At 40.0% G+C, this 13,243-nt stretch overlaps 1 protein-coding gene across 1 annotated transcript in view; it reads right to left on the reverse strand.

Moving 5' to 3' along the window:
• Positions 1-1,285: 1,285 nt before the first annotated feature.
• Positions 1,286-13,243, reverse strand: part of STMN2 (stathmin 2) — a 47,278-nt gene continuing 35,320 nt past the window's right edge. Inside the window, exons 4-5 of the mRNA XM_040487536.1 lie at positions 9,058-9,249; positions 1,286-2,664 (exon numbers count right to left, since the gene is read on the reverse strand). Of these exons, the coding sequence (XP_040343470.1) occupies positions 2,605-2,664; positions 9,058-9,249 (252 nt within the window). The 3' untranslated portion in view covers positions 1,286-2,604. The remainder of the gene's footprint in view (positions 2,665-9,057; positions 9,250-13,243) is intronic.

Here is a 13,243-nt window from a genome sequence, read left to right on the forward strand (position 1 = left end):
TAGAAATTCTGGGGTTGCAGCTCAGCAATCTGTTTTTAGCACGTCCTCCAAATGACTATGAAGCATGCCAATATTGCAAAACATTAGTCTAGGGGAACTTTATAGACATAACACATCCTTGCTGGTGTGGTAAGATTTGAGGATGGTCTGCTGATGAGCTACCAATAAGGAGAGAAATCACGCTAAGTGGGAATTGTGACCTGGAGCAAAGTCACTTATATTCTGTCTCTCTGGGCCTTAGTTTCTCCACCTTTGAGATTTTCAGTTGGATTGGTCAACAGTTCCAATGTAGGGACCCACAAAGTAGTGTGAGATGTTTGTCAACTATTTCTAGTTATTTCAGAAAGCTTCATAGAAATTTTATGCTTCCCCTCAGTATGCTGCAGGGACACATCAAAATATCCCCATTGGCTCACAAGTAGATTGTGAGCTTCTTGTGGTCATTCATTTTCGTGTTTCCGGGGCTCAGTCACAGGGTCTGGTCCCATGGAAGCCCTTCAAATAATGTTTTACGAAAACATTACAAACTAAGTTGTATAGAAATCAGTACGAAAATGAAGATTGGTTTCTGCTAATCAGAAGCTCCAACTGACTTCCCAAAGGAAGATCGTGGCGTTCAGCCTTGCAAACATGTGTATTGATCGTTGCAGTGTTAGATTCCCACAAAGAGAGGGACCAGGTGGCCTCATCCTCAAACCTGGCTCACTAGTGCTCCTATGGACTATAGCCCAGTTTACTTATTCATAAATCTGTGTGGTTTCAATTATTTATGATTTTCTGCTAAAGCTGGATGGGGTTCCTTTGGTCCTGTAAGATCCATCTGGGTCATCGACAGGACCCTGCTGTGTCCATGTGTGCAGTATGCTTACTGGTGGTGCAAAATTCAGCACTATGGCAGGGAAATCTCATTTTAACAGGCCGGTGAAGGTGTTCTGTGGCCACATGGGAGAGCACGAGGTGGTGCCAGGAACCTTCCAAGTGCTTTGAAAGGGGGTCTCGTTCTCAGAATCGTCAGTCTGAACCTGTGGTATCTCCTGCAGTCCTGAATGTTTTCAAGGGAAACAGATTGAAGACCTCGCCTGCTGTGTTGGCCTGTCAGAAGCAGAGAGAAAAGAGATGCTGCCTGCTGCCCCAGAAGGGAAGTGAATCAGCAGGGCACTGGTTTCCTTCAAACTCTAATCATTGTCTCTTTGCTTATGAGATTGTCTAATCCATTGGCCACCCTTTTAAAATCTGAACTCCAGGTCAGATACATGAAGGGGCAAGAGAACAGACTGAACCTTTATTAGTTCACAGAACTCCAATTCTTTATTAATCACAGCTTGCTCACAATGACATACAGGGAAATAGCACTAATGAAGAGTAAATATGCAGGCAGCAACCTTCAGGAGTTGGGATTTGGGGGAGAAACGACTTCAAAACTGCGATAGGTACTTATGGTGGGTGTCTGGTGATTCTTAGTTGGCACAAATGCCCTGCCTAGCCCCCTTAGCTGTATCAGCCCTCACAGATGGAGTAATTTTTTTTTTTTTAATAGGCAGGATTGCCTCACACTGGGGAAGAAAGACCAGCTTGAGTGAAAGTCCGCAGTGTTTTTGATCTCGTTTGTATGTGTGTTTCAATGCAACAACCAGCTCACAGTTTCCAAGTGGAAAAATATTCAGTAGCATCATGTACTTGTACTATAGGTAAGAGCTTAAAATGAACATCATCAATCATGGCATCCACAAATAAGCCACCTGACACATTAATTAATTCATTCCATCAAAAGAACTTAAACTAGAGAATTAAGCCCACTTCATGAAGAGCGATTTCATGGCTGCTTGAACCATTTGGATTCGAATCTGTGTTCAGCGCTTTTAAAGGGTTTAACTTTCTGCTTCTACCCAGGTTGATCTCAGCTCTGTCTTCTCATCCATCCCTTTCTAAAGCCAAAGCACATTTGTAGCACATAATCCAGGAGAAGCAGAAGTAAATGCTATGATTGGTGTTTTGTTTTTTTTTTTTTTTTCTTAGCCTGGTTTTGTAGTTTCTAGGCAGTTAGTAGATTATGAGTGAACAAATGTGGAGGTTCGTGTGGAGTCATAAAACCTGTAACCTAGGTGTGGTCTTAGTCAAGTTCAGAGATTACAAAGCCATCTAGGTCATTAGGCAATGGTGGGTTTCTAGCACCATAGACTGTCTACTGACCTCATTTTTCTGTTGGAATGAAAAGGGCAGGGAATGGAGTTCGACATGAGGGCTTCAAAAAGAACAGACCTAGCAAATTCATTTGAGTGGAAAGACACAACATCAAAAGCCTGTTACAGGACATGTAAGATTATGAAATAACTTGCATAATGCAATACTTGTATTTTTTAACAAAAATGTAAGTATTTACAAAATAAGATCCAAGGTATTTTTTAAACATCAAGCAAAACATTCTGCAAAGAGACCGCATTGATTTTTTTTTTTTAATTTTTGATTCTGTTTTTTTGTTTTTGTTTTTTATAATGAGTTCTTTTTAAACCATGTCATACATTTCCCATACTGATATCGCATGATCCATTATAATATAGGCAGGGGGATTTACTAATGGTGGGGCGTGCCATACCCTCCATCGTTTCAGCCAGACAGTTCAACCTGGAGTTCCTTGTTCCTGCGCACCTCCGCGGCATGCCTCTCCTGGAAGACACCAAAGGGAGAAGTAATGTCACAGAGCCTGGGTGTCTGCTCCACAGAGAACCGGAAAGGCTTGCCTACTTCTTTACACAATACATGCCTCGTTGGAAGTCACCCAGTTGTTTGATGTCTATCATTAGGAATTCTCTTCACTTCACGAGAAAGGACAAGGGACCCAGTAAGTATAACATAACAGAAGATCTTATAAGACTTACAGCGCCTAAAAAAACCCTTAATACTGTATTTGAGTAAAACTATTAAAAAGGTCATATGATCAAGAGAATCCAGAATATTATGATCGCTATATAAATCCAGAAAATGGCAATAGAACATCCTACTGTTGTTTACCCTATTTTAATGGTTTTTCCTCTTCCTGAATATTTTAAGGGCTTTACAATTATCAGTGGACACTTTGAGAGGATTAGACGCAGGAAGAAGACTTTTTTATATGCTTCTTAAATGCTTAACCTATTAGTCAGAGCCTTTCAAAACTTGAGTCCCAGTGACCTTTCCAGTCTTACCTTCCTTCCTCCCATCAATATAAGGGAAGTGTAATAGATCATATTTTAGCATTGTATGTAACTACTCCCTTGGTATGCAAAAATGTATGAAAGATGGCTTTAGGAAACATTCCGTTTCCCTAAGAAGATGTGATTAGAGAGATTTCTGTACTGGAAGCCAAGAAATATGAGGTCTTTCTTTTTCTTCTTTCCTTTTTTTTTTTTTTTAATTTAATTATATGTATACTTTTTACCTTTTAAGGTCTCCTTTGCCTCACTAGTTAGCAAATACAAACAAGGGATCTGAACTAGATGACCTAGAGTATCAGCTCCATCTGTGAAATTCTGTTGCATGAGTCGATTTAAATGCAAGATGAGGATTGCGGTCAGAATCATCAGAAATTCTTTTTATAAATGGCTACGCACTTGCAATACAAAAGAGGGGTCAGGAGTGAGCTGTGAGTGCCAGGAAAGAACGTTTTCATATATCGAGATGATTGTGGTCATTGGAGCATAAACTTCCAATGGTACTGCTAAGCCTGCTTACTGTGTGGTGTTTGATGATCGTCAACGAATTGCAGCTTCAGCTTAGTATAAAGGTTAGTATAAAGGGTGGAATGAAAAAGACAGGGGTTCAGAGCTAAACTCTGTCGTCTATTTAGCTTTGTGATCTTGACTAAATCTCTCTAAGGACAAATTCCTTAGATATGAAATGGAGACAATAACAGTATCTCCTTTCAGGGTTGTTGTTTGGATTAAATGCAGTAGTACATGCAAAATGGCTGGCCTACAGCCAGCAATCAAGAACAGCTAGTTTTACGTCCCCTTTTCCTTTCATTATTCATTCCTCAGGCAGGTTCAATAGTAAATAGTTACATAAATTGCATTCGTGAACAAGAATGACCCCTCCCCCCAAACAAAAGTCAGAGAAGAAAACTTTATGACAGATGAAAATTAATAATGGTTGAAATCTGTATCTAAGGAGTTATATAACATCAAAATCACCTTTTCAGAAAAGAACCACAGAATCTTATTCCCTCAAAATATTTTTATTGTTTTAAGCTGTATCATCTTATGGGATGCTATTGTCACTGAAATAATGACTACAATGTTTTTGCACCAACTTTTCTATATTGTTAGAGGTGAGATGATCAATATACTAAAACAACATCTCTTACTGACTAAGTACTGTCCTTCGTGGTTGGCTAGGTAAAGTAGCTGTCAAGGTTGTCTGTGTTTTTTTGCTTCTCTTACTCCTGAACACCATGGGAAGCTCCTTTGGTATTTGTGACAATATTATGATCTGGGCGGTCTTGGCCTTGGCTAGTGAATCGTGGGGTAGAGCTATAAAGGCAAGAAGATGTGACACAATTTGAATTAAGTGGAGAATTCAACAAGGTTCACTAGAAGTCCTCTTGACTGATCTGGTAGGTTAACCAACACTCTCCATTCCCGCCATCATCCTGGTATCACCTAAATGTTGCGTTGCTTATGAGGCTAGTAGGCTCTTCCCTATTATTTCCACACACTTTTCCTCTCACTGGCTGAATTACATGCTTACTTGTAGCCAATGATATTTCCACCCTGTTCGGCTAGCTAGTTGCGAATTTAATTACATAATTTAATTAAAGATACAGTAATAGAAGCTAGTGTGGGTGGAGGAAAAGCTTTGGAAATACCTGAGAAGGGGCAGTATGATCAGATATTGGATCAAGTATAAAAGCTAGGGGAAATTTGTGAAAAAGAAAAGTTGTTAAGGTCCTATATTCATGTTATTTTGCAGATATCTTTAGCCCTTACCCAATTTTACAGAAATTGAAACTGTAAATCATAGCTAATATGATATAGGTGGATAATGGGGAAAAGGGGGACATGGTACCCCAATTAACTGATCCATCTCTCAAAATGGTCTTGGCCTACGTGAAAAGATTGGTAATTGGCTGTACCTTTAAATGCTTGATGTTAAAGTTAGACGTATTATGAATGTATGCAATATTGTGAAAATGATTATACCTGCTTTAACTGGCTTTTAAAAAATACCCACTACAGATCCTGGTTGGGTCTGATGACAGAGCTGCTGTTACTCAGGGTTCCCGATGGGCCAGGCAGTGAATTTTCTGCTAGATACTGTTGAATGCGTTAGGGGAGAAAGGACATGTTGGGGGAAGAAGAAAGTGTCTCTTTAATCCTTTCGCATGGCAGGAAAAGGTGTTTTTCTATCTCTGTCTCTGTCTCTCTTTCTGTCTCTGTCTCCATCTCAGTCTCTGTCTCAGTGTGTCTCTTTCTATTATATTATTCCATGAACAAGAACATTTTAAACTTCACCAGAGTGTCAATCATTGTCCACAGACTATACTTTTGAGTCCTGGGTATGACTATTTATGTCACTCAATTTGAAGACTGTTGGGTAGTTGTAATTTCGATGTGAGTGACATAAACAGATCAGCCTAGGGTAACTCTCGGTGGCAGATGCACTCCTTCTTTCACACCTTTCTCCACATTTGATTCTTTCCTTTATAATAAGCTGGGGTGTTGAGACGAGGTGCTATGGAAACAGACATTGAAAGAAAAAAGCGTAACATTCTTTTCTGAAGGAAAAAAGAACACTTCTATGGAACGAAGATAAAAATACTTAAATATAATTTATGACAATATAACAAAGCATATTTAAGAAGTCTTTAGCTCAGTGGTTCTCAACTCCTGCTATTAGCATCTACTGCTAAACTTTAGAAGTAATACTGATCTCTGGGTGCCACCCCAGACAATTAAATCAAAATCTCCTGGTTTAAAGAGCACTTCAGTGGATTCTAAAGTGCAACTGAGATTGTTTTTGCTTTAGGCTTTCAGTTTTAGCTAAAGACTTTGAGCTAACATGGCTGGATCTCCAAGAAGTTTGTGGGAATTTGTCAGTGAATGACACTGAGGAAACCGCGGACACCATGGCTCTGTATCACGTCGTCTGGCTAATTGACAGGCTCAGTGAAGTGAGGCCTGTCACAGTGGTGAGAATTTAGTGTGCTAGCCTTGACATGGATTTAATTTTTACTAACATTTTTCAGTGCTTTTGTATTAACTATCTATATTGGTCCATATTATGTGTTGTCTTATTCTCTAATTTTTGGTGCTATGCTATTCGTTGCTGGTTTTATATTATCTGCATAGGGAAAGAGACGGTTGGTAAATGCTCTTTGATATTATTCCAGGTGTCTAAGCACATAGTAGGTACTCCACGAATACGCACTGAATGATTAACTGATTAATCGGTGTCATTTTCAGTAGTAATCATCTTTTGATGCATCAGATTCCAGAACAGCTTATATATGTTAGCAGTTTCATGCATTCTCAGCATTAGTATTATTATTGATTCTCTTTTTAATTTAATCTTACTGCAGTAATTTCATTCAAACAAAAGGCGAGATATTGGTCATGATAAAAACCTTACTCTGTCTTATTTAGGAAAAAGAAAACATATTTAAAATACATCAAAAGGAAGTAAATTTGGTACTCCCCAAGGAGTACCTCCACTTTATGGAGATGATAATGAATCTTGGAGGACACCGGCCAAAGGTCCCATTAGATTTGAAAAGCATCTCTGTGGCTATGAAATTCCAAGGGGAATGTGGTCCTAAAAATGATCTGGGCTGCATTATCCAGCGTGGGATAGAATACTGTCAGTTCGGATTTAAATCAGAATAGGCTATAAACCCCTAGTTCTCAAACCTGGCCAAATATTGGAATCATCTGGAGGGTTTTAAAAAATATAGACGCCTGCGTCTCACTGGGAGATTTTGCAGCTTGGTGTCAGGATGTTAACCCGTCCACAGGCTGATTATTTCTAGGACAAATTGCATGTCTGTATGCAAGTGTGTCTGAAAGGAGGTGGAGACTAAATCTGGGTGAGAATGGGAAAGAGTGCTAAAAGGTGCTGGGCTGGGGAGTGGGTGAAGAGAAATACACAGAGAAAAAGAAATTACCTATTAAAATCCAACACTTCTGGAAATACTAGTTAAAACATGCAAATTTTATGTACCACTTTATAGTTGAAATCAAGAGGGATATGCTATATATTTGCATATGTGTAATTTCAAAAACAATAATGCTCCTGGTTGTCAGTGATATAAATCTTGCACTAGATATTACGGTCTAATTGAAAAGCCTGGAATATGATCAGCATGCCCCATTTCTAGCAACTTATTTATTTTTTTTTTTTTTAGGGCCTAGGATATGAGATGCTGGAGTCATAATTATCCCAAACAGAACACACAGTGGTCTTCTGCTATCCGTGGTATGAGCACCAGTCAGCAGGAATCTCCTTGGTTGTACAGAAACGTGTGAACTGAGGGCAAATGGAGGAAGACTGAATGGTTCAAGGTGAGGCACATAAATTTTGCCCAATGGAACTTTGCTCTCCTGCATCTCAGCAAAGCACTTGCTATGGTACCACCATGTGTAACATCCAGAGAGCTGAACTGCCTCCTTCAAATCCTGACCTGATGCAGTTGGGTGAAACACAATGACATTGGTCTGAGAGTATGGAAGCACCAGCTTATATGCATAAATTAAATTTTAACTTTAAGGTTCTGACCAAGGCATTCAGTGGTTCTCTGCTCCTGACCAGGTCATCTAGTAGTTTCTCCACATACCTCTGAGAGCCTCAGTGTCCTACTGCTGTGTCAGAGCCCATAGGCCCTTCCCTAGGCAATGCTTTAAAAAATCCCTCAAAAGCACAGATGCCCATGAAAATCTCCATGAAATTATATATATATATATATATATATATATATATATATTTATGTTTTGTGCCTGATTTCCTTTGGTTTTGGATTGATATTTGTCATCAGAGAATGCGAGTAAAAACAGAGTCATCAGAACTTCAGAACAGAGTTGCCTGATCCCTGGGTCTTCCTAAGAAATACTCAGAAAACAGGAGGCTGATCTTGTCTAAACTCTTAGTGCTCTGATGACAGGGACAGTCCTACTTCTGTCTGTATCTCCAGTGCCAACATGTAATAGTACTCAGTATTGGTGCAGAGGGCTCAGAAAAGGACTGAGGCATTGTTTCTCAAAAATCATATTTCTCAATGCTTAATCCAATTTCTGGAGATGGAAAAAGCTACACTATTCATATCTACACTACACATTTTCAAAGGAAACTTTTCTGGGTGGTGGTGGCGGTGATGGATAGATAGCATAGCGTCAACAACAGGGAAAGAGAAAATACTTTTCAGAGGATCTCCTGTACTGCTCATCCTGATTGATGGGAATGGGTATATTTCAGGGTTGGTGAGGAGAAAGACACCAGGATATCAGAACGTGAGGAAATAAACATCCCTTACTAGCTTCCCTTCCCTTTGGTTCCATGCAATGTTACTATACCCTGGTTTCCTATGTAGATTCTCCTACATGGACAGAATGGGCTTTCCATTTTTCCTAGGTAGTCTGTCATTCCTTGAATATATTTTTCCAAGTTATTATTTATATATTCAATATTACACTCAATGAAATAGTAAAGTAAATATTGAATGTATTATTTTGTTATATATTATTGTTACTGATTAATATGATATTTTTATGGCATGTTTCATATTTCCAATTTCATATTTTTCGAATGGATTGGTTCTTAAAGTTTGTGCAAGTCTTTTATATATTTGAAAAACATGAATCAGCTTCCCTGAATCCATTCACTACTAAAACATTTCACCAAATTCTAGCTTTACCGTTGGATTCCCATTCCTCTCCCATGTGCCCACAGAGTCAGTGCTACAATGGAAGAACCTGTCCAAGGCGTTAGCTGTCTCTGTACTTGAAACAAGTTTTGACTAAGTCCCTGGTGCCCGGGCATTTGGAACTTCACCCAGCTGTGCTGCGTATGAATGCATGCTTATGCAGGGATTACCTTTTCCTGCAGACGTTCAATAATAGCAGCTAGATTAGCCTCACGGTTTTCTTTAATTTGTTCCATTTTCAGGATCAGCTTTTCCTCCGCCATTTTGCTGAAGTTGTTGTTCTCCTCCAAAGCCTTCTGAAGGACTTCTCGCTCATGTTCCCTCTTCTCTGCCAATTGTTTCAGCACCTGGGCCTCCTGAGACTGGGGAAGAAAAACATATCCATTTTATAATCACCCAAAAGCAAACCTGGCAGAATAATGGCCCACCGATTGGAGTGTTCCAATGAACACTTGTTCTAGCCTTAAGCACTATTGTCAATTCAATACTCATCTACATGGCTTTGAGTTTTCTACTGAATGTGGCTAGCTGAATTTTCAGCTGGGGATTTTTTGGACACACCGTCTTGGAAGAAGCATTTAACCCTCATTGAGGAGTTTTTGTTTTGTTTTGTTTTTTAGAATAAGTTGATGCTAAGCATTTGTGCAACCAGGAATGCTATAATTAACCATTGGATAGCAGCATCCATCGAACCTAAGGAAAATATGGGAGGATTGGGGCAAGTTCACCTCTTTCCCCTGCCCCGTTTTTCACCAGCTGTAGGCTAAGTCCTGAGCTTTTCAACTTTAGCCAATCAAATCTCCAAATGTCCTTTCTCGTTTTATTCCACACGCACCTCTCCTCACTTGCCTGTTTTACTTTCATTATCCAAATTTTCTTTGGAGATGTGTGAATGGTGTAAAGGTAATGTCCACTTGGCCACAGAAAACAGAAAGTCCTTGTTCTGGCCCCCTCTTGAACATGCCAAGGTCACCTGGGTAATCTTTGAAACCCTGTGGTTACTTAGTGATTAGAGTAGAAACGCCAGAGGCAGTTGCACCCCACCTAGCATGCTCCCACATTTTGTGCGCTGCAGTTTCCCTGCAGCATCAGGAGGCTGTATGACTCTGTACAGTGTATATTAACAATCACTGAAGTGCTTGATAAAAATGCAGAGGCCTGGTATCCGCTCCCCAAAGTTCTGATTCTGTGGTTCTTTGGTTAAGACCCAGGTTAAGACCCATAGGTAATATATGTATGTATGTAATATATAAAGTTTATTTATTTATTTTGAGAGAGAGAGAGGATGGGGAGAGAGGCAGAGCGAGAAGAGAATCCCAGGCAGGCTCTGCAGTGTCAGCATAGAGCCCCATGCGGGGCTTGAGCTCATGAACCATGAAATCACGACCTGAGGTGAAATAAAGCGTTGGATGCTTAACTGACTGAGCCACCAGGCACCCCCAGGAATCTATATGTTTGATAAGTATCCCCGGTGATTCTAATGCAGGCTATTCAGGGTACCTTTTGGAAAATGCACTGTCATGGCCTCTGGTGTCAGGCCTGTGTTGGTGACCTGCATGTGCTATTTAACTTCTTCCCACATTCTTTGTTTCTTTCACAGTATGCAGCTAAGAGAAGTCTTACTCAATGCTGAGCTATCCAGGTTGAAGACTAAATTATTACACGGGCATTGTTCCTGGGTAATTCCTTACGACTGGCTGGTGCTCTGAGGTGAGTCTTTGCAGGAGTAACTGTAACTCTGAACACCTAAACAATGGCAGCTTAAAAACGTGTCTCATGGCTTGTCAAATATTGATTAATTAATGTTAATGTTAAAAGCATTAATAGGAAAACATTTAGTTGATAGCCATCATGGGGTCTCACAGGAGAGATCTTGGTATGCATACAGTATGAGGCTTGACGGAGAAGAAACTTCTCTTCAGATAGGAAGGGGAAAGTCAGACAGCCTTGAGACTGTTTGCTGATATGTTTATCCTGAAGTTTATCAGGAATAGGTCTCATGACTCATGGGAGATTAGAAAATTTGGGGAGCTAGCCCCGCATCTTGTTTTAGTCCCCAGATGGTTTCACTGACATCCTTAGGAGACTACATCACTTACTTGCTTTGTTATAGCTTACGGTAGAACCCAATATGAAAAACAACGGGAAATGTTAACACGGAATAAATTCAAAATCAAACGGCACCTTTCTGGAGAAAACCTGAAAAAATATTTTCTAGCTGGTTCATCCTTCTGCCTCTAGGTGGGACTATTGGTAAAGCATCCTACATTGATTTGCTTCTTTACTGCTACTAGGACCACTGACTTCAATGTGAGAGACAGACTGACTAAAGGTGTGTGTGTGTGTGTGTGTGTGTGTGTGTAAAAGCTTCTCTCTGATGGACTTCATGGCAAGGGGCCATATGCCTGCCGTTCTTTACTATATCAGCTCACAGAGAAAGTTACCAAGGATGGTTATCAATGAGCAACTGAGTAATTTTTAATTTTCAGGGGCTCGAATTTACTGAGGCACTTGTAAAATTGTATTTTAACTTACAGTTCACATTTGCATTCTTAATTTTCTTTTGTGAGAGACTTAAAGACAGGAGACAGCAGAGGAAGGGAATCGAGAAGGGAAACCCTGGGGACTAAAAGGGCAATATTGCAGCACATACCTCTTCAAATGTCTTGCCTTGGTGGGGCACATTTGGCTTGCGTGAACAAACACTCCCACCGGCCCCGTTACCAGTAATGGAGAGAGAGGCCTATTGCTTTACTGGGCGCAGCATTTGGCTCTGTTTGAGATGCCTCAATTAATGGCGTTAGTACTTTTGCAGCCATTGGGGCTAAATGAGATTACCCAGCATAGGTGTCAAGTGTATTTCTTTAGCACAATTAATGGGGTGAAACAGAAACAGAAGGCAGTACAGAGCGTTCTCACGTGAGGCTGCTGATAGGTGACGGAGACCCGCCAAACTGGGCCAGCCCACTTCGGGGCTGCTCATTTCTGTGGTGCCTTTTCCTATACTGAGGGAATGTTGCATCCACCGTCCTCTCCACTGATACATTTTTGGGACCTATTGATCATCTATGTTTCGAATATTTAAAGCCACATCCGTTAAAAAAAATACATTGATTACAGAAAGGATCCCACACTGAGAAGATAACTTTTGGCACCCTATTTTGGTTTTTCCCCACAGGCACTCAACTCTTAGACAAACTCTTCTGTGGAGCTAATAGTCTCGGGGCCTTTACCTCAGTTCTTAAGGTCTCCGCTGCTGAAGACAGCACTACTCCCTTTTCCTTCTTTCACACCCTAGCATCCAGATGTCACTGCCTACAGCTTCTCTGACTTTATTCCTGGGGAGATAGGAATCTTCACAGCCTCAAGGAAGAAAACTGGCTACGCTTCAGTGAGCACATAAGCATTTAGTTCAGAAAACTGCCCTGAAACATAACATGCGTGAGGATCCAGAATAAAAATATATTTTAGACAAAAGTGGAAGCATTTCTCTTCATTTTGGTAAACGTTCTCACCACATGGTTGAAGAGGTGATTTTATTTTCTTCCTTGCTTGGGCAGATTAGCAGAAAAGAATCTTGACTGGGAGGCTTAAAAGGTAAGATTTGCTGAAAGCTGTTAAAAATAAATTGTTTAAGGGCAAAGGATCTGACCACGGAGGACCATCTCTGAATGGCATGTACCTAACATAGAAGGTCACCGAAATACTGAAATGGAAAATTAGGGCATGATAACGATCAGCTGATACAATGCAAATGTCAAGACAAACTATTTATAGGGCTAAGACATCCAACATGACATTCTGGGAGACCAGGGAACCTTCTCCACCTTGCTATTGTAATAACGGAGGTGCAGAATTGGTGCCCACTTTTTCTAAGCATACACTGAACTCAGCATCACCGAAATGATTACATGAGAGGTACGTGAAGGGAAAAATAATGAGACAGGGACAAGAGTTATTGTACATTTAGGAACACTTTAACATTTTCCAGAGAGGTTCATTACCGTGCCTTATATTACTGAGTATAAGAGTTTAATTACTATACAAATGAAATGGAAGATAAATTTGAGTTAAGTGATATATAAAACTCAATTTTATTTTATGTACTCTTATGAGATTTAAGACTATATTTTAGTTAGTACTAGTGTTCCATTTCTTTCTGGAGTGAACACATTTCTAACCCTTTATTTTATTGTCCCCTTTCATCATCTGGATATATTACTTGCCACTAACTAGAACAATTTATCAGACACTAGATCTCTGAGTACCTAAGTATCTTTAAAGGATGTGTCTCTAATTATTGGCTTTACTGTTAACAGTGAAAAACCATTAGCAACCCAGTTAGAGTCATAAATA

This window comes from Herpailurus yagouaroundi, unplaced genomic scaffold, assembly GCF_014898765.1.
Source record: "Herpailurus yagouaroundi ecotype Mexico unplaced genomic scaffold, PumYag 165, whole genome shotgun sequence".
Taxonomy (NCBI): Eukaryota; Metazoa; Chordata; class Mammalia; order Carnivora; family Felidae; genus Herpailurus; species Herpailurus yagouaroundi.